Source organism: Dreissena polymorpha, chromosome 8 (genome assembly GCF_020536995.1).
Source record: "Dreissena polymorpha isolate Duluth1 chromosome 8, UMN_Dpol_1.0, whole genome shotgun sequence".
NCBI classification, from domain to species: domain Eukaryota; kingdom Metazoa; phylum Mollusca; class Bivalvia; order Myida; family Dreissenidae; genus Dreissena; species Dreissena polymorpha.
Window position 1 is genome coordinate 70,990,636 of NC_068362.1, and position 27,518 is coordinate 71,018,153.

Consider the following 27,518-nt stretch of genomic DNA (forward strand, 5'->3'; position numbering starts at 1 on the left):
ACCTAATGAAGTGTTGATTTTGTTGTGCAAAAAGGGCGCAAACTTTGTAAAATTGACACTAAAATACGAGTATTGGGCATTTGCGCTCACGGAAATCATGTTTTACTTGAAAGTTATTGTGATCTTTAGTTCCGTGTATATTAACATTTTATAAATGATATTAATATAAAGCTGGCAACATGCGTATCCTTTAGAAAAGTATTGTTAACGTATTGATCTAAATAAATACTGCTTTGTTTATGCCAATGTAAGTAGGCAATGGACAGTTTCATTGTCTGTCTGATCCCATAATAATTATAAGAAATATAAACAAATTGGAGAATAAAGGCCCATAAGCGACTTGACAGAAGGTACCAACCTAGTAAAAAATCGGCATTTGTCAAACACTGTATGGTAATCGGAGAAACATTGACTTATGCTGACTATTATTTGTGCAAAGTTATTTTCAAATCCATCATTAATTGGAAAAGTTTCAACTCAGACATGAATTTGAAAGATACACACATTTATGTCCAATTTGACATTGAATTTGAAGAAGGCGGAAGTTATTTCACACGAACTGCCGTCCTCTCGTGTTGACCTGTTGTGGTCAGTTAATTTAAAATTGTATGATGAATAAAATTGTTGAAGTCCGAACCAACTGTTTTATTTTCAAATTCTACATTCGACCTCCACGTGTGATATTTGAGGTACTGAGACAGGTGCGCAAGCGATATGTTGTTTACTTATGGTGGTCATTTGTCGAAAGTTATTTAAAAATAGCTCGATGAATGAGAAAATTACAATCCGAACATAACGTTTTATGTCCTAGTTTGACCCGCATCACATCGCCTTATGACGGCTTTCGTTGTTTACCCTTTGCATGCTGGGAAATTTGTCGTCTGCTAAATTGTCGTCTGCTGAATTTCTAAAATTAGCATTTTCTTCGATTTTTTCAAAGAATACTATCAGAATAGCAACCAGTTTGGATCCTGATGAGACGCCACGTTCTGTGGTGTCTCATCTGGATCCAAACTGTTTGCAAAGGCCTTCAAAATTCGGTTCCAGCACTGAAAGAGTTAAGTTATTTTGATATCCATGGCTAAGTGATGACCACGGAGCGTATATTGACCTCATCTAGAGTCCGTGGTGATGACTTTGACAGGAATTTTCATGCAGCTTTATGGCCAATGACCTTTGGCCTTTGAAACAGCACCAACAATCTCCATATGACATTTATTTATACATTTTAAGCAAAACATGTATAAAATAAAAAGTTCTAAGATTACCGATAACATTCTATAATTTAAAAAATGTTCCATAACTTTATCTTCTTATCATTATCAACACAACTCAAATAAAACCTTACAACAAATAAGCTTTACATGATCATAATATTACACCAGAAATATTAAAATATCGAAAACAAAAATCACAATAGCAAAGAATCTAAAGAAGATAAACGCTGATGCTCCCATCAGAGAGCTTGTGAGTAATGTATTGGCCCATTTCAATACGACTTAGTCCAAAGTTATGTCAATGTCAAGGTAAAAATGATGTATTGTGATGGAAGAGTGCCGAATTTCAAATTCAACTTTTTAGTTAATAGTATTGATGTAATTCTTTCATACTATTTGGATTTATCAAAATTTTAACGTTCAAATTAGTCAGTCAAGATAAAGTTTAGCCCCAAAAAAGTTCAATGTCATAATGAAGTCAGAATATCATAAACACTAACATGGTGCAGGATCACATGATTTGTTGGGGTTCCCAAATAAACGTTAATGGATCTACACACACTGGAAAAATGGTGTTTTTATAAATAACTTTAAAAAAAAAAATTCTTAAGAATTTCAACTAGCGCATACAAGACAAATGTTTATGCTGCTCATGGCAATGTGAAATACATCAGAAGTACTTTCTCTTATAAGCATGTGTTGTTGTTTAAAATTCTATTTTTATACCATTCATGTATATATGCTTCACGCAACGTAAAATTTTATCACCGATTTCAGACATATTCAAGGATTTATTCTTATACCTTAAGATATCAGCACAATCTGCAAAAAAAACTTTCTTTTATGCACTAAAGATTTTTGCAAATGTATGTCATTAACTTGAAAAACAAAGTTCTTAACGGTATGTTTACATTCTGTCCAGCCCGTGTGTAAGCCCCTGAAAACCTGTTGATTCTGCACCCTGACTAAGGGTTAGAAAGAAGAATCACTATATGCCTTCAGTTTATGCCAATGGCATTAACACCCAGCCAGCATGGTGTCTGATCTAAAGGAAGGAGCAAAGTCATAATAAACTTCTTATTATGAGCACTAGATAACTTAGGCTTTGACAAGTTCACAGTGCTGAACATAAATGCAACACATACTTCAAAAAAATAAAACAATGTTAGCTTCCAGGAACATTGTAGATAAAAAGTGATCGCCTTTTTAGTTTTCCATTTAAAGTTTTAATCTCTTACTTAAAAATAATAATTCATACATAAATGCTGGCCAATTGCAACACCACAGCCCCCATAAAAAAGCAAATCCATTACTCAGCAAAACGAATATTTGCCATAACAGCTGTTTAATGTCTTGTTAACATGCTGAATTAAACTCTTTGAAAAAACATGTAATAGTTTCCCATACATGTATTTGTCTTGATTCGTCCCTGGTAATTTATCTACATTTAATTTCCATAAACTTGTTATGGTCATAAAAATTTATAGTGTGCAATGAAATAACCAACCCAAATGTACAACTTAGCTGCAATACCAGTATCTATGTTTTACATCAAAATAGGTTTTAATTTTCATGTGGTTTTGAACTGTGGGGAAAACTGGTCGCTATGATGACAACCAACAAAACTATACACCGGTAATAGAATACCGGAATATCAAAGTTTCAATTTTGAAGGGCAATTTAAATGGGAAATTTTTTATCAATGCACTGAGGCCTAAGCATTCATTAAGATCATAACTTGGAGACCGCCTTCTGAAGGTCTATGTAAGGCTTGGCCAGAGGGTACAGGGCCATGTCTCTCTTGAACGCACTCAGGTCTTCCACTATCACCGGCTGAAAAACAGAGTGTCGAATTTCTTCATTGGATACAGAAAACAAATGCAATATATTGAAGTGCAAAACAAGGTTAAATGTTTTGAAAATGTGTATTGGCCATTATAAGCTCATTCATTAGATCCAGAAATCCATCTATATGAATAAAAACAAGTTAGCAGAAAATTGAGACTGGAAATAATACATATTAAAGAATATTTAAATACATGTATATATTAATTGTCGTTCTAATGGTGTATACATTTGCAATAAATATAGAGACAATATAATAGACAATATAATATACCAGACAAAATGGCAATACAAAACCTTATGGTTAATGCCCCACACAAGTTATGCGGCATAGTCAGTCTAAAAAATCACTTACCCTGCATCAATAATTCAAAATATGAACTATGAGATAGTTTACCTGTACGGTCGTAGCAACTTCTTGGTTGTTAGTCCCATCAGCTGCGTCCAATGCATCTGACGGCCCGTCTCCCGTCCCCCTCTCCAGACTGGAGAGCACGTGCACAGAAAGTTTGTGTCTCCGGGGTGCACTAAGAGATATGTTGTCCTGCAACACAATAAAATGTAAGTGAACACAAGGGTCAGTACTTAAACAACTCTAAAGAGAACACTTAAGGAGTTTCTTTCATCAACAAAATTCTTATTTCTTTGATATTTTATCATTTTGTAACCAGAAAATCATTTTCCGAAAAAAATTATGTTTTTGAATTTTTTCTTAAGGGCAATGTAACTTCATGTGGACCTTTTCTGAATACAAACCTGTAAGTTTTACCATAATGACAGAGAAAACCAGTTACATAAATTTGACTACAGCAAACATGGTCAATAAAATATCTTTATCTAAATTTTGGCCAACTTGGGCTTAAATTCAAATCATAGCTAAAGTATATGGGCAAGAATGTAACACAGGGTGTTTTTTTTTTATATTATAATTTTAGCTAAATTCTGGTTAGAAAACCTTTGGAAAACTGATGTCAGGTGAGAGATGTAGTAACATGAGTAGTTTGATAACAAATACTGAGAATAAAGACTTGAGTAGTTAAGCATAAATTGTACAAAGTATATCATACCTCATAAAATTTAATTAAATCTTCTTTGGTGACAGTTTTGAGGTATGTGACTTCAATATCATCTGAAATACAGGAATAGGGTATGAATTGCATAACAAAAAATTATTTTAAAAAAAACACATTCTTTGTTTGACAACTTGGCGTGTCATTCCTTGTTAAAACAGATATGAACTGCTAGTAAAACAAAGGAATGCACCTGTACATATTCTACTGCTTGTAATACAAAGATAAATTCCTGCCAAAGATACTCCTCTTATAAACAAAAAATAAACCACTGTCAAAGTTGTACCTCTTATAGAAACAAGAGAGCCTGAAAGGCCCAAAGTTGCTCACCTGAGATAAAAAGAAATGACCTGTTCTTTGCAGCCCAAGATATCAATGGAACAAATGTTCTAACCAAGTATCATGAAGAATGAACAACAAATGGCCCCTTGGCGACCATGTTTTTTTACAGACCTGAACCATTTTTAACTCTTCCAAATTATGTCCAAATTTCATGAAGATTGGGAAAAAATGTGTTTTCTAGACTGTTCACATGTTGTCACTATATACATATAAAGAAAACTGCCCCACTCCCTGGCGGCCATGTTTTTTCAGTGATCACGACCATTTTCAAACTCGTCCGAGACATCCACATAACTAATGTTTTGACAAAATTTCATGATGATTAGGCAAAACATGTGACTTCTAGAGTGTTCACAAGCTTTTTTACTATATAAATATAAGGAAAAAGACCCCCCCCCCCCTGGCAGCCATGTTTTTTTACCGATCCAAACCATTATCCAACTCAACTGTCCTACCCAGGTGTGGTAGTGCGGTCTCATTGGCTTACGCAAATGAACCGGTCACAGGACGGTTACAAGTTATGTAACTTTGTAAGCACTTATGTAATGCGATACTATTTATTTGACAAACTTTTATTTCCGGTCAGGATGAATATACTGACTGGTTGTAATTCAATTAACTAAAGGCGTTCAGTCAAGGACGCCTAAATACACTCAAAGAATTTATTTAGAAGAGAAAACCAAGGCAGCTTTAACAAAAACAACTAATTTTTATTCCAAGAACTCGGAAAATAAAGAAAAATGACAGAAAATTAAAAACAAATTTTTTAAATAAAATTCATTTTAATTATTAAATACTTACCTGTTATCGTATGCTTATACTTTCCAAAGGGAAATAACTCATCCGGAATTTTAACTGGGAATCCGCCACCTCAATACCGTAATACAGGCCAGGTTAAACATAGTGCAATGCAACCTAGCCAAAAATCGGTAACCAACCCTCAATATTCTTTCAATATATATACAAAAATATTAATCGAATACCGGGGTGGGAGGTGGGACTTACCGATAACAGGTAAGTATTTAATAATTAAAATGAATTTTATTTAAAAATTTTGTTTTAATGTCATAAATACTGACCTGTTATCGTATGCTGATTTTGCAGCTGCGGTGGGAAGGTTCGTTTATATTTTCCCAACACAGTAGAACCCATAAACAGGGTTATCAGCTAATGATATCAAGTAATCTTCGTTAAAACGGTATTAATTATGACTTCTCGGACAGAGTAATATGTCTATGTCGTAAAGAAGACACTACCGTAAGTGAAACCACAACAAGCTCAAACGTATACAAATTGTATTGTTGGCACTTCAGAAAACGAAGATAAAAAGATGACAAGGTGGTCGGATTCCTCCAGTAAACAGCTTAGAGCACGTCAAAAAGTGGGGTGTGATTAATATATGCCCACAAAACAGACAGAGCTCTTAATTCATGCGGTCAGATCCTAAAAAGGAATGAATCCTTAGATAGGATAAGATTAACTTTCCTTAGCCAAGGTCTAACCTCGAGAAATAGAAGCCGCAGACACATCTCCCCCCCCCCTTTTTTGGGGAAATGAAGAGTGTCTTTGAGATGCTCGAATGGACTTCTGACTAACACTGCTGAGATAGAACTTCAAAGCCCTGATTGCCCAAAGAAGTTTATCCTCATCTTCATACTACCAGTTTAAGAAAACTTGGAAACTTGAAGGTAGAAGCCATATAGAGGACTTGATATTAAGCAAGGAATCCTGGCTGACACAACAAAGTGAAAACGACAATAGATCCAACTGGAATTGGTCGTATTCAACAGAAAAAGCATGAATTTCACTTCTCCGTATGGTAAAAGCCATAATAAGAAGGAAAACCGTCTTAAAATTATATTGGAACTGTTAATAAGCCTGATGAAAAAAGGTTCATAGGAAGCTCATTAAGCATCCCAACATGTTACACAAGTCAAAACCGCTTAAGAAGGTAAAGGAACGAAAAACATAGTGTTGACCTTCCATAGTTTGGATCAGTTCCAAAATAGGTAAGACAGCACAGAGTTGCGATGACTTACACAAAACAAGGTATACGAAAGCATAATCTCTATCCTTTGATGAAGAAAAGAACAAATTTCTTATCATCAAGAAAAAGATGAGAAAAACCTCTATGTATCTAGCAGAGTGATTAAGGTAATAACTATGCTCTCAATTACCCAGTAAAAAAATGAATTTCCATAGAACCTTTATACAGTTCTGATGGAATTATCCTTGCACAAGTAACAAGGATTGAAACTCTAACAGAAAAACGTTCTTCTGTAGAGATAACTAAAAGTTATTAATGGCCAGACATGAAGTGGCACATGTTTGGATCAGTAAAAATATGTCTCAGTGAGATATGATATTTGACCTGTAAAGAAGTTTCCTGAAAATAATTGTACAGGAGACTTAAAAGGTCGTAGAACCATAATCCCATGGTTCATTAAGTATATTTCATGAAATTATGGCAAAAACTCAGTTATTGCAAAAACTCACCAAGAAGGCAAGATATTCCAGTTACTGTCAATGGACGAATGTATAACAATCGCACACCCTGCTGGATCGATTTATGTGAACTGCATTGTTGACGTTGTTCAGCATACTGGTATACACTGCGATATACGATCGCATAACGCTAATAACTAGCGTTTGATGATAAACAACATTCTTTGATATACTATGTACACCATGCAACTCGTCTGCAACTTCACTGCCGCGCATGCGCATTTACATTATTGAACCCAACGGAAAAATAATTCGAAAGAAAGAACTGCAGGACAAAACGTCCCACAGGGCGTTGAGACGAACTGGTATGAGAAAGACGATAGAGAAAATTTGTTGTTCTTGCAAAGAACGAATAAGTTCCTGATTTCCAGTTACAAGGAGTGATAATATGATCACCTCCGTGTCTGTTAGTAAACCACGACCGATGTGTGATAGTTGAAACCATCACAAAGGAATCGTGAAAATGTGTTGTAAATGAAAAACAGCTAAAAAGAATTTTCGCTTTTCAAGATGTAGATGTGCAGGTGATATTCGTAAGGATACCACATAATTGAGAAAATCAAGATACGTTGTTCTATGTGATCGTCCATAACCTTATCTGCTCACATCTGTATAAGATGTAAGGAAGGTTGTGGTAGAATAAACTATATTCTGGCCAAGATAATCTTCTAGTCTAGACACCACTGAATAGTGGTAAATAATGACAAAAAGATGGAAATCTGTGTCATTAAATAATCCCGAGATTAATACAATTATCTTAAAAATAAAGCTGAAACGGACGTAAGAAAAGACGTTTCAGCAGAAGGACCGGTGACCGGACCGGTAAATACCGACCGTTGACCGGAACCATTTGTCAAGGATGGGTGGGCAAAGAAACCACGGCAAGCCGAACTTTCCCACTCCAAACACACTTGAAAATTGGTAGAATAGGACAGTGTTTAACACTTATAAGTTTATGACCTATCTACAGAATATAGCCTCTTCTTGAACCAATAACAGGCGCCTTTAAAATCCTGGATAATACAGGTCGCGAAGTCATCGATTTGCGAAGTACGGAAATATGATTGATAGTGGTACCTCCGGAATCGGAGGTGTGATGGCAGAAAAAGGTGAAAACCCTAGGGGTAACCTTAAGCGGGTCCACGCTTGCCGGTAGAATGCATGGAAGTCTTAAATTCTGACTTGATTAATCCATTTACTTCAAGACTTCTAACCGGGACGAATTCCGAAAGGAATACGACCAGTTATAGGAAGACGGCCTGTTATGGCCAGAATTGTAATAGAAGAATAACTTTAAGATGAGGTCCCTCCAGATCCTAGGATCTTAGATCTGAGTTCAATAGGTCCTAAGCCATCTACAAGACTGTAGCCGCTATGCGGTCAATCTGATAGGCAATCCTATGTATCAGAACTCTTGTTGATTCCAGTAGCTTGAAAATATGCACTGCCGTAGGAGCAATAGAAAAGCAGAAGTCGATACAAATGTCGTCTTGCTAATCCTGCTAGCGTCATTAATGTGTCCCAACTGTTCCGTGACACTGACTGCAAAGTCTGTAGCCGACAGGTAAAGGCGGTTAAAACAATTCATCCTTCGGGTCTCGAACATAAATTAATAGAGGTCAAATAGTAATGTTCGACCTCAATGCTAGTCTCCGAGCCCACTTCAGCCGATCTATCTGCAAGACCAGTAGTCTGCATGTAGCCGGTTGAGATAGAAGTACAAATAACAGATATAGCATGATTTGGTAACCGTCGCCAGTAGAACATCAGTATTGAAAAACACAAAAAGTCATGTAGATTGTTGAATCCATAAAATATAGTATTCAATACAATCATAGCCAGGGGTATACAACTATGTAATGTAGACGATACCCGTGATACTAAAAATTGACCGATGAAAACACAGTGGAATACCGGTAATTGGTAAGTGGTGACCGAACCGGACCGGTCAATGACCGGTAACTGTAGCCCGGTGAACGGACCAGTCATCAATGTCAAGCACTGCTCGGAAAAGAAGATCATGCCAAAAAATCCAATCCGATGGCGATGAGACATCACTTATTCTGACCGGTGATCAGTGATCGGTGATATGACCGATGAATGGTGACCGATGTCCGGTGATCGGGACCGGTATAATATAACTGCGTCAGAATGGAAATATCTGGTGCAGAAGAATGACCATCCACGAAGTCATCTGATAATGTTAACCGGAAAACAACGGTAGATTATCAGTATTAATAGGCATAAGTGTCCTTGTAGTCGTAGTGGAGAAAAGAACAGCTTATCCCGAAGCCTGAATTTTAAACGAACTAGTGTTCGTATACAACTACGGCTCGGTGACTGCAACATGTGTGGATGCCATAAGAAGAACCATCACACGTGGAATGGAGACATGATATTCCTAAAGGAATAAAATGGAGAGCGTCGATATGACCAGTAGGTTCATTAACGCCTACGTGAGAAGTGGCGACATCCATATAACTTCGATGCCGAAATATTGTTCGGCTACGCTGGAAATATTGTCTTCTACAATATTGTATCCGTGAGCATTGACATGATCGCTTACGAGCGTATCAACGCCGAGAACTGCTCAATGAAGGAGAGGTATGTTCGATAACTATCCAGTGGTGCTCAATGCAGTCCGCTGATGTCTACGTGAAGGTTGACGACGTCCTCGTTTCCTGCGATGTCGAGATCTGGATCGGCCGAGATGTGGATCGGCTGCGATGAGACCGAGATCTTCTAGAATAACGTCTCCGTGAGTGACGACGTGATCGCTTACGAGAGCCGCGACGATGAGAACTGCTCGACGAAGAAGAGCGTGTCCGATGTCTAATCCTTGATGTAGACGATGTATTCAACGAAGAATAGGAGAATAATTCAATGAAGAAGACCGAGTTCTTCTTCTTGACCGGTGACTGGTGTTATCGGTGGCAGGCCTAACTGATGACTGTTGACCGGTGACCGGAGCGGTGATCAATGACCGGACCGGTGACCGGACCGGACCGTTGACATGACCGGACCGGTGACACGACCGGACCGGTGACATGACCGGACCGGTGACATGACCGGTGACATGACCGGTGACCGGACCGGACCGGTGATCAATGACCGGACCGGTGATCAATGACCGGACCGGTGACATGACCGGTGACCGGACCGGTGACATGACCGGTGATCAATGACCGGACCGGTGACATGACCGGTGACCGGACCGGTGACATGACCGGTGACCGGACCGGTGATCAATGACCGGACCGGACCGGTGACATGACCGGTGACCGGACCGGCCGGTCAGACGTCGATCAATGGTCCGTGATCAACGTCCCCGGTGACGTACCGGTCATATCATGACCAGTGTTGTCACCGGATAATGACCGTATGGCGGATGCCAAATGGTCCGGCATTGGTCGATGTCCTTGACCAATGCCAACGGGCAAAGACCGGCTGACGGGTGTCGCCATATGGTCTGATGTTGACCGACTGTCTAAGAGACTTAGCATAGTACGGTCGCGATCGTGCCCGATACCCGGTGACTGATACTGCAACTATCATCCATGATCTGCGAAGTCACCGGGTATTTATCCACTCTTGTTTCTGCGACCATCATGTAGTGAATATATGAAAAACAAGAGCAAAGCATATTCAACCATAAACTGGTCACAGACCAGATTATCATACGGCACATAAAATCATTATTTGACCATAATGAAAATTATAATAATACTGCCGTAGATCATAAATTAAACATAAGTTTAATTCAAAACAGATGAAAAATAAAATGACGATCAATTAGATTGTTATACGGAACGTTAAAATCATTATTGCACACAATGGCAAATGATAAACAATCTGTCAATAGAAGAACACGCTTTGCACGATCTCGTAATACATTAGAATAACATGCTTTGCACGTTCTAGCAATGTATTAGAAGAGCACGTTTTGCACGTGGTCGTTCGCGCCTGAAAACACCCAGCATGGTAGAAATAAATCATTGTTCGATAAAAACAAGCATGGCTTACCTTTTACAAATGAAACAAAATCCATTAAATCCACACAAATTAATCCGAATGAGAAATAAAAAGATAAATAACACAATTTATCTATTCAAAACCCCAATCAACCAAGTGAAAAACAATATTTTAATTCAGAGCCGTAAAAGAAACGTATACACCTGGTAGATCCGGAAAGAATATTGAGGGTTGGTTACCGATTTTTGGCTAGGTTGCATTGCACTATGTTTAACCTGGCCTGTATTACGGTATTGAGGTGGCGGATTCCCAGTTAAAATTCCGGATGAGTTATTTCCCCTTGGAAAGTATAAGCATACGATAACAGGTCAGTATTTATGACATTAAAACAGGTACAAGCCAAGTCTAAAGAATCTAAGTATCATTACAAAAATTAACAACATACAGCAATACCTTAATGAACGTAAAAAGAAGTTCAAAATCTGTCAAAAAAACTGATATAAATATAAGTTTCTGTTAGTCTAGAAAGTGTTTCAAAAATCTAGTTTAAAAAATAGGCCTAATTTAATCTAAAGAACAATATTTATGGAGATTAGGAAACTTCAGTGAATCAAATGTAAAAATAAGAAAAATTTACTATAGTTTTTGAAATAGAATAGTCTTTCTAATTTAGAAAATGCCAAATAAAAATAATCTAAATAATAAGAATAATATAGAAAATAATGCCAAAATGTCTTGATGCTGGTGTAAAAAATAATTTAGAGTTTAATTATTTCAAAATTCCAACCTTTTTTAAGAGCTGTTAACTTTTCAAGAAAGCATCAAGAGGTGTTTAAATCAGCCCAAACAGCTTATTTTATACAGTTCAGAAGAGATCAATGGCAGAGTAGTCAATTTTCCCTCAGAACAGTGCATTTATCAATGATCAATATCTTCCCAAATTCCAGAGCAGAACAAAAATAGATCACTGAACCAGGTTAAACAAGGGAGATAAATACTGCATAAATACTGCAAAATCATGTACATGTTGTCTTTCTTTCAGTTATCTCTTAGTTGAAAGGCTTATCATAAGTGTTAATGACTAAAACAGTTATGTTAACTATGAAAATTCTGTGTTATGAAAAATTACATAACACAGTTAATGTCACATAATATTGACATAATAAAACCAAACTTTACTACACAGGAAACCAATGTTCTGACCAAATTTCATGAAGATTGAGCAAACTAGAAAGTTAACAAGATTTTACTATAGCCATATATGGCCATATAAGGAAAAATGCCCCGCCCCTTGGCAGCCATGTTTTTCAAGCCAAGGTTACCATTTTTGAATTTATCCAAGATATCATTGGGACAAATCATCTGAGCAAGTTTCATGAAGATCGGAAAATAAATGTGGCCTCTAGAGTGTTAAAAAGGTTTTACTATAGCCATATAAGGAAAAATGCCCCGCCCCCTGGCGGCCATGTTTTTCAACCAACGGACATCATTTTGGAACTCGTCCAAGATATCATTGGGATGAATCTTCTGACCAAGTTTTATGAGGATCAGACAATAAATGTGGTCTCTAGAGTGTTAACAAGATTTTGCTATAGCCATATAAGAAAAAATGCCCCGCCCATTGGCAGCCATGTTTTTCAAGCAAACGTAACCATTTTCGAACTCATCCAAGATATCATTGAAACCAATCTTCTGACCAAATTTCATGAAGATTGGACAATAAATGTGGCCTATAGAGAGTGAATAAGGCAAATGTTGACGTCGCACAACGCACAACGGACGACTGACAAAAGGCGGTCACAAAAGCTCACCATGAGCACGTTGTGCTCAGGTGAGCTAAAAAAGGCAAGTGAAAAATTAACTGCTTAACAACATCAAAGATGTACCTCTATAAAATATACACTCTTGTCAAAGTTGTACTTCAAGTCAAAACAATAATTACACCTGTAAAAGTTGCAATTCTTGCACAATCATAGCCAAATGTGTGTCAATGTTGTTCTGCTATTAAATACAAATGCGTATATTTCCCTGTCAAATTATTATCTCCTTATAAAAACACAATATACTAGTAATCCTGTCAAGGGTTTTCCGCTCGTAAAACAAAGAAAAACTTAGACGCACCCCTGTCAAAGTTGTACTGCTGTGCTATGATCTCGGACCAGTACTGGTTACACTGCACTGACATCTTCTTGGGCTTCTCCTGTCTCTTCAATGCCAGGGCCATCACATGTTTCTGAAACTCCTCAGCAGACATCGTGCCTAGCGTCTCCTGTATGTAGTGAAATGGTTTTGTGACAAATACTATTCATTCAGAGTTAAAGTGGTTTTGATATTACATTTTCTAAGAATCAACTTTAAGAGCTGGATGGGAAATGAACTAAATGCTGAGATGTATTTCAAAGAAAATAATTCCCTTATTTATTTATTTTTTTTTGGGGGGGGGGGGGGGGGTGGGGGAGGGGGGAAACATTCAAGTTTGAATGTTAGGTAGCCATAATGGAAAAAATATTTTTTTTTAGAGTTTGTATGTTTTTGTCAGCATTCCAATATGGTGGCCAGTCATCAAGCCATTTTGCATCTGATAAACACAACAATTGCTTCTTGAAATGAAAAAATGTTATATACGTTCCTGTACATGTTTGAAGGATAAATTTTTATTCACGACAAGAAACATTACAATACCATGAAACATTTACTTATTAATTTAATAAACTGAGATAATTGTGATATCCAACACTAGGTCTGAGGGTATGCTACGTACACACAAACTGTGCAATAATTCAGCCCAAAGTAAAGTTATAGAGCAAAATTATGTTTCTATATATAGTAATAGTGACCTTGAACCTTATCTGACTGGCTTCTGATGCAATCACAGGCTAGGTCTATGAAATCCTACTGCACACAAACATTTCAGTATAATACCTTTAACCAACTTGAAGTTATTGACAATTAAACCATGTTTCTATTTTTGATATAGTTCAGCGACCTTGACCTCGAATTGACTGATATTCCTTATATAACTGATATTGACTTCATGTAAGCCACACAAACAAAATTTAAAGTAAAATCCCTCTATTAGAACTCACTTATGAGGGGAAACATTTTTTTTCTTTTTCTATTAACAGAGACATCGACCTTGCCCTTATACAATCCTAAGCAAGGTCTAAGTGCAATTTATTAATCCTCATCTTAATCACAAAATTTAAATTTCAATCACATTCAACAGATGCATACAAAATATCAACATCTCCATAAAATAATGCCAAACTTACCCGCAATGTTTCCAGGAAGGCTTCTATTCGACTCTCCACGTACTGGGGTGTCCTGTCCGACTGAACGATCACACGTAGTCCCTGCACCCCACTCTGTCGACGAATACCGCTGAACACGATGTAACCTGTGACACAGTGATGTTATTTTATCAATCTAAAAGATAGCACTTGGAGCGCGCAGACTGTACCAAGACAGGCTACTGTGTCTAAGATTTGTATTCTTTTTTCTCCAAAAGAAAACAATGTCTTAACAATTGAGCTTTATTCTTGGAAAACTCGGCTTAAGCATGTGCATACAGTGTCAACCTTTTAAGAGTGAAATTTAGGAAGTGTTCTGGATTAACTGGGATTAATGTATGTGCGTCAAAAAAGACATCCCAGATAAGCCTGTGCAGTCCACAGGTTATTCAGGGACGCCACTTTCCCCCTGTGCTTGAATTTTGTTTATTAACGACTTTTTTGAAACTTTCACTCCATAAAAGCAGGCTGCACAGGCTTATTTAGAGGACACTATATACACATGCATTAAGCCTAGTTTTCCTAGAACGCTGCTCAATTAACAATACTGGTTAACTTCACAATGGGCCTACCTAGCTGTTCCTTGGTGCGGAGGATGTTGAAGCAGGGCTCGCTGATGATCTGCACGAATAGCTCGAGCAGCATGTTGATAGTGGTCTGCTGCTGCCCAACCTGATAGTAGATCTCTATGCTGGAACTCTTGTGCACATTGTTCATACGCTGGTACAAGTAATAGCACCCTGTGTTAAGAGAAAAATATCATGTAGCAATATACATGTGAAAGCTTTTCATACGCAGGTACATGAAATAGCACACTGTGTGTAGAGAAAATATCATGTAGCAATATACATGTCAATTCTGTACAACAAGTAGCAACCTGTGAGAAGTTATGAGAGAAAATATAGAATTAAGCAACATATTTGTGCACGCTGGTATATGTTATAGCACCCTTTCAAAAGAAATGAATATAATTAATGTAGCACAATACATGATGTGCATGCTGTTCATATGCTGTTTCAAGTAGTAGCAACCTGTGAGAAGATGTCATATAATATGTGTCTTGTTCTGAGAAAACTGGGCATAATGCATGTGCGTAAAGTGTCATCCCAGATTAGCCTGTGCAGTCAGCACAGGCTAATCAGGGACAACACTTTCCGCTTAAAGTAGATTTACAGTAAAAAGGGACTTCCTTTAAACGAAAAATACTATTTAAGCGGAAAAAGTCGTCCCTAATCTGCGATGACACTTTACACACATGCATTATGCCCAGTTTTTTCAGAACAAGACACATATTATGTGAAACTGTGCCCTACCATCTGGCAGCTGTAACTCTCTCAGTCTGCGTCTCTGACTTGGCAGAAGTTCCTTGGTGTGCAGACGTTCTCTCAAAATATTCTCCAACATTTCACACATTTCAACGCTACCCTGTAAAGAAAATATACAACTTTCTATTGCACTGATTTTCATTTATTTTATTCTTTGAATAAAGTTCTTATTGAGACTATTACTATCATCATCATCATCAACATTATTATTACTATTATTATTATCATTAATATTATTTTCATTATAATGTTTATTTTTATTTTTTTATGATAACTATCATTATTATTATTTTTATTATTAAAAGTATTATTATTATCATTTCTTTTTCAACAAGCATTGCCGTTTATTCACCTGTTTTGTCACGTTTCCATACACTAGTCCCTCAATGTACATCTTGGAGAACAGCTGAGGTAGGAAGGCCTTCAGTTTCTCCAAACTCACCTCTAAAGGTAAAAAAAAACTTTACATTCCATCTTATATGTAACACACCAGAACACCTAAGTGAAATGTTTAGAAAATTACTCAAAATCATAACATTTTAACAAAAGTCTCAAAATTTGGTTTTAAGACCTTCTTTAATTAGAATGTTAAAAACAGTTAATATTGGTAAGGTTACCAATACAGAATTATATGTTATCCTAGTCGCAGACACAATTCTCTTTATTATCATCTCCACATTATGGCCATTCAAGTTTGAGTAAGATCAGTAGTAAAAGAGGAGTTTAAATCACAACATTGCAGGGAATAATGTGAACTCTTTTATTTTCATCAGCACAAAATTCCGTCTTTTTTTTTCTTTTCAATTTCATCAGCACTTATATTTGCCAATGTCTGATTTTGAATAAAAATGCGGCACGCAATATATAATATATAATAATATAATATGTTTGCAATACATGTCCAAGATAAATCTCAATTTCATGGTTACATCAAATCATTGGGGGGGGGGGGGAGGACACTTGGGAGTCCTGTTTGTCACATGCTCATTAAATAGTCTTTTGTTATGCAGGTGATATCAATTTGCCGATATTATTGTATGCCATTGACAAGTTCATTGTATGATTAGCAGATTAGCAGGACCGAATAACAGTTAACAAGTGTTTGAAACAACGAGGCCGATTGCCAATTTCAAACACCCTTGAAAAACACAATACACACAATGGGAATAAAGCGCTTAATCAAATCATTACCATTCTACCTGAACGAATTCAATGCATTCGATACAGAATAACTGCATCCTCGTTTTACAGCAATGCCTAGTGTCAGTTCCTTGCACTTTAAACAGTACACTTTGCAATGTGCACTCCAATGTGTCAAAACAAATTTTTTAAATAAAATTCATTTTAATTATTAAATACTTACCTGTTATCGTATGCTTATACTTTCCAAGGGGAAATAACTCATCCGGAATTTTAACTGGGAATCCGCCACCTCAATACCGTAATACAGGCCAGGTTAAACATAGTACAATGCAACCTAGCCAAAAATCGGTAACCAACCCTCAATATTCTTTCAATATATAATTATACAAAAATATTAATCGAATAGCGGGGTGGGAGGTGGGACTTACCGATAACAGGTAAGTATTTAATAATTAAAATGAATTTTATTTAAAAAATTTGTTTTAATGTCATAAATACTGACCTGTTATCGTATGCTGATTATGCAGCTGCGGTGGGAAGGTTCGTATATATTTTCCCAACACAGTAGAACCCATAAACAGGGTTATCAGCTAATGATATCAAGTAATCTTCGTTAAAACGGTATTAATTATGACTTCTCGGACAGAGTAATATGTCAATGTCGTAAAGAAGACACTACCGTTAGTGAAACCACAACAAGCCCAAACGTATACAAATTGTATTGTTGGCACTTCAGAAAACGAAGATAAAAAGATGACAAGGTGGTCGGATTCCTCCAGTAAACAGCTTAGAGCACGTCAAAAAGTGGGGTGTGATTAATATATGCCCACAAAACAGACAGAGCTCTTAATTCATGCGGTCAGATCCTAAAAAGGAATGAATCCTTAGATAGGATAAGATTAACTTTCCTTAGTCGAGGTCTAACCCCGAGAAATAGAAGCCGCAGACACATCTCCCCCCCCCCTTTTTTTGGGGAAATGAAGAGTGTCTTTGAGAACCTCTAATGGACTTCTGACTAACACTGCTGAGATAGAACTTCAACGCCCTGATTGCCCAAAGAAGTTTATCCTCATCTTCATGACTACCAGTTTAAGAAAACTTGGAAACTTGAAGGTAGAAGCCATATAGAGGACTTGATATTAAGCAAGGAATCCTGGCTGACACAACAAAGTGAAAACGACAATAGATCCAACTGGAATTGGTCGCATTCAACAGAAAAAGCATGAATTTCACTTCTCCGTATCGTAAAAGCCATAATAAGAAGGAAAACCGTCTTAAAATTATATTGGAACTGTTAATAAGCCTGATGAAAAAGGTTCATAAGGAGCTCATTAAGCATCCCAACATGTTACACAAGTCAAAACCGCTTAAGAAGGTAAAGGAACGAAAAACATAGTGTTGACGTTCCATAGTTTGGATCAGTTCCAAAATAGGTAAGACAGCACAGAGTTGCGATGACTTACACAAAACAAGGTATACGAAAGCATAATCTCTATCCTTTGATGAAGAAAAGAACAAATTTCTTATCATCAAGAAAAAGATGAGAAAAACCTCTATGTATCTAGCAGAGTGATTAAGGTAATAACTATGCTCTCAATTACCCAGTAAAAAAATGAATTTCCATAGAACCTTTATACAGTTCTGATGGAATTATCCTTGCACAAGTAACAAGGATTGAAACTCTAACAGAAAAACGTTCTTCTGTAGAGATAACTAAAAGTTATTAATGGCCAGACATGAAGTGGCACATGTTTGGATCAGTAAAAATATGTCTCAGTGAGATATGATATTTGACCTGTGAAGAAGTTTCCTGAAAATAATTGTACAGGAGACTTAAAAGGTCGTAGAACCATAATCCCATGGTTCATTAAGTATATTTCATGAAATTATGGCAAAAACTCAGTTATTGCAAAAACTCACCACGAAGGCAAGATATTCCAGTTTATGTCAATGGACGAATGTATAACAATCGCACACCCTGCTGGATCGATTTCTGTGAACTGCATTGTTGACGTTGTTCAGCATACCGGTATACACTGCGATATACGATCGCATAACGCTAATAACTAGCGTTTGATGATAAACAACATTCTTTGATATACTATGTACACCATGCAACTCGTCTGCAACTTCACTGCCGCGCATGCGCAATTACATTATTGAACCCAACGGAAAAATAATTCGAAAGAAAGAACTGCAGGACAAAAGGTCCAACAGGGCGTTGAGACGAACTGGTATGAGAAAGACGATAGAGAAAATTTGTTGTTCTTGCAAAGAACTAATAAGTTCCTGATTTCCAGTTACAAGGAGTGATTATATGATCACCTAAGTGTCTGTAAGTAAACCACGACCGATGTGTGATAGTTGAAACCATCACAAAGGAATCGTGAAAATGTGTTGTAAATGAAAAACAGCTAAAAAGAATTTTCGCTTTTCAAGATGTAGATGTGCAGGTGATATTCGTTAGGATACCACATAATTGAGAAAATCAAGATACGTTGTTCTATGTGATCGTCCATAACCTTATCTGCTCACATCTGTATAAGATGTAAGGAAGGTTGTGGTAGAATAAACTATATTCTTGCCAAGATAATCTTCTAGTCTAGACACCACTGAATAGTGGTAAATAATGACAAAAAGATGGAAATCTGTGTCATTAAATAATCCCGAGATTAATACAATTATCTTAAAAATAAAGCTGAAACGGACGTAAGAAAAGACGTCTCAGCAGAAGGACCGGTGACCGGACCGGTAAATACCGACCGGTGACCGGAACCATTTGTCAAGGATGGGTGGGCAAAGAAACCACGGCAAGCCGAACTTTCCCACTCCAAACACACTTGAAAATTGGTAGAATAGGACAGTGTTTAACACTTATAAGATTATGACCTATCTACAGAATATAGCCTCTTCTTGAACCAATAACAGGCGCCTTTAAAATCCTGGATAATACAGGTCGCGAAGTCATCGATTTGCGAAGTACGGAAATATGATTGATAGTGGTACCTCCGGAATCGGAGGTGTGATGGCAGAAAAAGGTGAAAACCCTAGGGGTAACCTTAAGCGGGTCCACGCTTGTCGGTAGAATGCATGGAAGTCTTAAATTCTGACTTGATTAATCCATTTACTTCAAGACTTCTAACCTGGACGAATTCCGAAAGGAATACGACCAGTTATAGGAAGACGGCCTGTTATGGCCAGAAGTGTAATAGAAGAATAACTTTAAGATGAGGTCCCTCCAGATCCTAGGATCTAAGATCTGAGTTCAATAGGTCCTAAGCCATCTACAAGACTGTAGCCGTCAATCTGATAGGCAATCCTATGTATCAGAACTCTTGTTGATTCCAGTAGCTTGAAAATATGCACTGCCGTAGGAGCAATAGAAAAGCAGAAGTCGATACAAATGTCGTCTTGCTAATCCTGCTAGCGTCATTAATGTGTCCCAACTGTTCCGTGACACTGACTGCAAAGTCTGTAGCCGACAGGTAAAGGCGGTTAAAACAATTCATCCTTCGGGTCTCGAACATAAATTAATAGAGGTCAAATAGTAATGTTCGACCTCAATGCTAGTCTCCGAGCCCACTTCAGCCGATCTATCTGCAAGACCAGTAGTCTGCATGTAGCCGGTTGAGATAGAAGTACAAATAACAGATATAGCATGATTTGGTAACCGTCGCCAGTAGAACATCAGTATTGAAAAACACAAAAAGTCATGTAGATTGTTGAATCCATAAAATATAGTATTCAATACAATCATAGCCAGGGGTATACAACTATGTAATGTAGACGATACCCGTGATACTAAAAATTGACCGATGAAAACACAGTGGAATACCGGTAATTGGTAAGTGGTGACCGAACCGGACCGGTCAATGACCGGTAACTGTAGCCCGGTGAACGGACCAGTCATAATATGACCGGTGACGTTATCAGTTAAAGACCGAAAAATGGTGGAATCCATATGGTCTGTTATCAATGTCAAGCACTGCTCGGAAAAGAAGATCATGCCAAAAAAATCCAATCCGATGGCGATGAGACATCACTTATTCTGACCGGTGATCAGTGATCGGTGATATGACCGATGAATGGTGACCGATGTCCGGTGATCGGGACCGGTATAATATAACTGCGTCAGAATGGAAATATCTGGTGCAGAAGAATGACCATCCACGAAGTCATCTGATAATGTTAACCGGAAAACAACGGTAGATTATCAGTATTAATAGGCATAAGTGTCCTTGTAGTCGTAGTGGAGAAAAGAACAGCTTATCCCGAAGCCTGAATGTTAAACGAACTAGTGTTCGTATACAACTACGGCTCGGTGACTGCAACATGTGTGGATGCCATAAGAAGAACCATCACACGTGGAATGGAGACATGATATTCCTAAAGGAATAAAATGGAGAACGTCGATATGACCAGTAGGTTCATTAACGCCTACGTGAGAAGTGGCGACATCCATATAACTTAGATGCCGAAATATTGTTCGGCTACGCTGGAAATATTGTCTTCTACAATATTGTCTCCGTGAGCATTGACATGATCGCTTACGAGCGTATCAACGCCGAGAACTGCTCAATGAAGGAGAGGTATGTTCGATAAATATCCAGTGGTGCTCAATGCAGTCCGCTGATGTCTACGTGAAGGTTGACGACGTCCTCGTTTCCTGCGATGTCGAGATCTGGATCGGCCGAGATGTGGATCGGCTGCGATGAGACCGAGATCTTCTAGAATAACGTCTCCGTGAGTGACGACGTGATCGCTTACGAGAGCCGCGACGATGAGAACTGCTCGACGAAGAAGAGCGTGTCCGATTTCTAATCCTTGATGAAGACGATGTATTCAACAAAGAATAGGAGAATAATTCAATGAAGAAGACCGAGTTCTTCTTCTTGACCGGTGACTGGTGTTATCGGTTGCAGGCCTAACTGATGACTGTTGACCGGTGACCGGAGCGGTGATCAATGACCGGACCGTGGACATGACCGGACCGGTGACATGACCGGACCGGTGACATGACCGGTGACCGGACCGGACCGGTGACATGACCGGTGACCGGACCGGACCGGTGACCGGACCGGTGATCAATGACCGGACCGGTGACCGGACCGGACCGGTGACATGACCGGTGACCGGACCGGACCGGTGATCAATGACCGGACCGGACCGGTGACCGGACCGGTTACATGACCGGTGACCGGACCGGACCGGTGACATGACCGGTGACCGGTGACATGACCGGTGATCAATGACCGGACCGGACCGGTGACATGACCGGAGACCGGACCGGCCGGTCAGACGTCGATCAATGGTCCGTGATCAACGTCCCCGGTGACGTACCGGTCATATCATGACCAGTGTTGTCACCGGATAATGACCGTATGGCGGATGCCAAATGGTCCGGCATTGGTCGACGTCCTTGACCAATGCCATCGGGCAAAGACCGGCTGACGGGTGTCGCCATATGGTCTGATGTTGACCGACTGTCTAAGAGACTTAGCATAGTACGGTCGCGATCGTGCCCGATACCCGGTGACTGATACTGCAACTATCATCCATGATCTGCGAAGTCACCGGGTATTTATCCACTCTTGTTTCTGCGACCATCATGTAGTCGAATATATGAAAAACAAGAGCAAAGCATATTCAACCATAAACTGGTCACAGACCAGATTATCATACGGCACATAAAATCATTATTTGACCATAATGAAAATTATAATAATTCTGCCGTAGATCATAAATTAAACAAAAGTTTAATTCAAAACAGATGAAAAATAAAATGACGATCAATTAGATTGTCATACGGAACGTTAAAATCATTATTGCACACAATGGCAAATGATAAACAATCTGTCAATAGAAGAACACGCTTTGCACGATCTCGTAACACATTAGAAGAACATGCTTTGCACGTTCTAGCAATGTATTAGAAGAGCACGTTTTGCACGTGGTCGTTCGCGCCTGAAAACACCCAGCATGGTAGAAATAAACCATTGTTCGATAAAAACAAGCATGGCTTACCTTTAACAAATGAAACAAAATCCATTAAATCCACACAAATTAATCCGAATGAGAAATAAAAAGATAAATAACACAATTTATCTATTCAAAACCCCAATCAACCAAGTGAAAAACAATATTTTAATTCAGAGCCGTAAAAGACACGTATACACCTGGTTGATCCGGAAAGAATATTGAGGGTTGGTTACCGATTTTTGGCTAGGTTGCATTGCACTATGTTTAACCTGGCCTGTATTACGGTATTGAGGTGGCGGATTCCCAGTTAAAATTCCGGATGAGTTATTTCCCCTTGGAAAGTATAAGCATGCGATAACAGGTCAGTATTTATGACATTAAAACTGGATTTATCTTAACTACGAAACCGATGAAGTATGTATGCGTGGATTACATTGGATTTTATGGCCTCATACCTGCGGTAATTCAGTCTTTATTTTGTTTTTTGGGGCAAACTTTCTTTAAGACCATTCACACATTCTTCATTTAAGATCCTCTACATATTAAGGTCATTCAGAGATAGATCCACTCTAAAGTAAGAGAGGCATTGGAAACACAAATTTCCAAGGACCATAGTTCTGTTCTCTGAAGCATGCGAGTTTGTTGGTGGTCACCATACTGCACAGATTGGGGTTTCTTCCAGGAAATTTGGCTTCCACTTACAACACAAGACCACACAAAAACTTAAAATCGTCCAGTAACAATTGTGTCTTGTTCTGAGAAAACTGGGCTTAATTCATGTGCGTAAAGTGTCGTCCCAGATTAGCCTGTGCAGTCTGCACAGGCTAATCAGGGACGACACTTTCCACTTTAATGGTATTATTAGTTTCAAGGAAGTCCCTTCTTACCGAAAATCAAGTTTAAGTGGAAAGTGTCGTCCCAGATTAGCCTGTGCGGACTGCACAGGCTAATCTGGGACGACACTTTACGCACATGAATTAAGCCCAGTTTTCTCAGAACAAAACACAGAATAGTCCAGTAACAATTATAAAAGCTCAAAATTGTCCAGTAACAATTATAAAAGCTCAAAATTGTCCAGTAACAATTATAAAAGATCAAAATCGTCCAGTAACAATTATAAAAGCTCAAAATCGTCCAGTAACAATTATAAAAGCTCAAAATCAAGGCACTTATAAATTATGATTATAAATTTTTACCAATTTTTTTAAGTCTGGTATCTTAATTAGATACAAGAGCGGGGACACACTCTGCGTCCACACGTAATGACAACTCAGGCGTGAAAGGACCTCATTAAATTAAAAGTATATACAAAGAAAAGGGTTATAATTCTACCAAACACGTGAAGTCAAAATAACTTCCTTAACCATTATCTACACATCGACAGTGAACGTTTGAGTAAAATGAATCTAGAAATTAAAGGTTAGTTGAAAACAAAAGCTTCCGGATGTACATACCAATGCAAAGACAGAGGGGCATGTGCAATGCTTTATTGGCATATATAGGCATATATAGATTAAGTATCAAACTAATGTTTAAAACCATTACATTATATGTGGTAACTGTAACCAAAAAGGTGGGTGCAAAAATGCCATCACATGGTTGAAAGTCTTTAAAACCTTAAGCTTTCCATGCAATCGACTTAAAATAAACAAGGTCAAGGTGACACTCATGGTGGCCCACCTTCTAGCGTGTCTAGAAGTTCCTCCTGGGTCCACAGCAGCTCTGACATGACCACCGAGGTGAAGTAGACAGCATGCTGATGGGGCTGCTCTGCATGGAAGTTGCGCAGACTGCGACCGTACTACAATGACAAACATCTTACATTGAGTCATCAATGTCTGTAATGTAATGTAACACAGCCAGAAAAATCTCCAACTGCAAAAGGGATCGAAACCGGGACCTCAATGATCCAAATCAGGCAGACACTCTACCATGTTGCTATAAAAACTAGCTCATATACTAGTAGCTAGGCAGTATGATTAAATTCTGGCGAATTTAATTGCTGACAACGTAATGCTAAAAATTGAGCTAAGCTGTACTACAAGGAAACTGGTACATTACTGGAGCATATCAAGTCACAAAAGTGCAAACAAGCCCCATGGTCATTCTTTGTTATCAGATTGCTAATTTGCCTTTCTTGCAGATGACAGGGGCATGATGTGACAGTCAGATTACGGCTGAGGTCACAACATCTGTTTAAGTCAAATTCTGACGTATTGATGTAGATTTTAGACAAAACTGGACACAGATTTAAACTAGGCTTATGCAGTTGGTGAATGCTGCCAACATCATAAGACTTACGAGTTCTATAATGACAAACATCTCAAAAGCTGATGGCATAAGTAATATGGAGGTCAAAGATAAATGAATTAACTTGCATAGCTAGGATGAGACCCGAGTTTAATTACAAACATGTCACATGCACCTGCTGTTTTTTCAGCCAAAAATATCCATGTATCATGTTTTCCTTACAGAAATTAATACTTATATCTTAGTCACCCTTTCAAACCACTGGCCTATTGTTGCAGTTATTCTAGTGTCACATTTTTTTACAAAATAAGTTGCAAACTGTTCCATACTGTTGACAGCTTTTTGGAAGATTTTGATAATTATTTTTATGATTAAATTAATTGTTTTGAACCCATTGTATTTTAAATATTGTATAGGTATTTTATGATGTATATACCAACTTGACTATTGAATGCTTGGTAAACCCTTTACCATGCTAATTGGTCAATTTAATGTGATGCATTATATACATTTAGATGCATTTGAAGACAATTTTACCATGGGCCTCCCTCAGGGAAAGCAGAGTTTAATGCAGAATGTGCCGAAATAGTAGTCCCAGATAAGCCTGTGCAGTTTGTACAGGCTTATCAGGCAAAACACTTTCCGCTGTTATGGTACGTGTATTTTCGCTAATTTGGGGAGACACATTATTCGCACATATGTTAACTCTTTCAGTGCTGGAACCGAATTTTGAAGGCCTTTGCAAACAAATTGGATCCAGATGAGACGCCACAGAACGTGGCATCTCATCAGGATCCAAACTGTTCGCTATTCTGAAAGTATTCTTTGAAAAAAATCGAAGAAAATGCTAATTTTAGAAATTCAGCAGACGACATTTTAGCAGACGACAAATTTCCACTATGCAAAGGGTTACGCCCCATTTTCCCAGAACAATGCTCATATCTTTGCTTACAGCTTCCTTGATGATGTCGTAGCGCTTGGGGTCAATGTCGAAGGTCACCATCTTCTCAATAATCCTCCTTAACAGTATCGCCAGCTTGTCACTGTAGCCTCTCACACTCAGCTGAAACATACAAACATTGTACAGTTGAAGGTTTGAATGTGCATGTTTAATCTGAGCCGATCATGTTATAATGGTTGTTATGCCATATGCCGCCAACGTATCTCCAGACAAGCCGGTCCTCATGCTTTGTTCCACTATAATGACTGGCATCTGACATAAACAAATAAAGGCCCAAAAAGACTATTTGAAGTTTCATAAAGAACATGTGTTTGTTCAGACATAAGGGTATGGGTACAGTGGTTATTATTTTACAGGCACATTCCTACCAAACTTTCAAACCATGACATGGTTGCAATGATCGGAACAGCTGAGGGTCGCTTATCTATCAATTGGCAAAGCACATGACTTTATAACTGACAGGGTAGCTCCAGAAGAAACTGCACAATTGAGCAGCTTGGTCTGGATTTACGCTGTCCCATATGGCATGTCATGGCTCATCTTTCATATCAGTTACTTTACATTTGATCAGATTAACATTTGGTCAGATTTTAGTGACAACCGGACTTCAAAGCAAAACACAACAAAAAACTGTGTTTGATAAACAATTGTGTCCTTTGTACCCTTTTTGGTTTTGGGTGATATTGGAGCGGTCACAAATGTAAAAAGTAGAAATAAGGTCAAGTTCAAAGTGAGGCACATGCATCTCATCCAGCTTTAATATTCAACAATAAAAGGCAGTATATCAGGCAAATATGGTAGAATTGGCTTCTGTCGACTTAAATTGCTAAATTTTACAACCATACTCAACATTTTTTAACTGTGATTGTGGACCTAAATAAGGTCAGCACAATATTTATTGCAAAACAAGACAAACAAGAGCTGTCACCATAGGATGACTTATGCCCCCTAAACGCTTGACCTAAGTTCAAGGTCACAGGAGTCAAAAGGTGTGTACATATGGAAAGGCCTTGTCCATATACACATGCATGCCAAATATGAAAATGCTATCTGAAGCGACATAGAAGTTACGAGCATTTTTCTAAACCTAGTGTGACGGACAGATGAACGGACGGGCAGTCCGATCACTATAAGCCCTCCTTTGGGGGCATAACAAGAGCACCGCATAACGTGCCACGCTCGGCTACAGGTGCAGTTTTGAATAAATGAAAGCTTGTCAGATTTTTTTGATTTTTTTTAGAGATCACAGTGACCTTGACCTTTAACCCAGTGACCCAAAACTGAGTGTGGCCTGTAGAACTCATCAAGGCGCATCTACATATCAAGTTTCAAAGTTGTAGGTAGAAGCACTTTGATTTTAGAGCCAATGTTAAGGTTTTAGCACGACGCCTACAGCGGACGGCTGACGACACGAAGAGCTTATAATAGTGTATGGACTTAGAAACAAGAAAAATATGTCAAGCAGTTTAATAAAAACAGGCCACCACTGGTAATAATATCTTCAAACAAGCAACTTCTTTGATTGTATATCCCGCGCTAAAAAAAATGTTCATGGATTGGTGTAAATCTCTTGATGTACAATAAAATAAAACAAAATAAAGGGCAGGGTCATTGTTTTA

At 38.2% G+C, this 27,518-nt stretch overlaps 1 protein-coding gene across 3 annotated transcripts in view; it reads right to left on the minus strand.

The window, feature by feature from the left end:
* Positions 1–1,201: 1,201 nt before the first annotated feature.
* Positions 1,202–27,518, minus strand: part of LOC127841385 (insulin-degrading enzyme-like) — a 48,667-nt gene continuing 22,350 nt past the window's right edge. For all 3 annotated transcript variants that reach the window (XM_052370193.1, XM_052370195.1, XM_052370194.1), the window contains 10 exons: positions 25,891–26,001; positions 24,369–24,489; positions 15,919–16,010; positions 15,555–15,666; positions 14,814–14,981; positions 14,224–14,348; positions 13,073–13,220; positions 4,130–4,191; positions 3,460–3,606; positions 1,202–3,050 (listed from right to left, as the gene is read on the minus strand). In XM_052370193.1, coding sequence (XP_052226153.1) covers positions 2,949–3,050; positions 3,460–3,606; positions 4,130–4,191; positions 13,073–13,220; positions 14,224–14,348; positions 14,814–14,981; positions 15,555–15,666; positions 15,919–16,010; positions 24,369–24,489; positions 25,891–26,001 — 1,188 coding nt within the window. In that variant the 3' untranslated portion in view covers positions 1,202–2,948. The remainder of the gene's footprint in view (positions 3,051–3,459; positions 3,607–4,129; positions 4,192–13,072; positions 13,221–14,223; positions 14,349–14,813; positions 14,982–15,554; positions 15,667–15,918; positions 16,011–24,368; positions 24,490–25,890; positions 26,002–27,518) is intronic.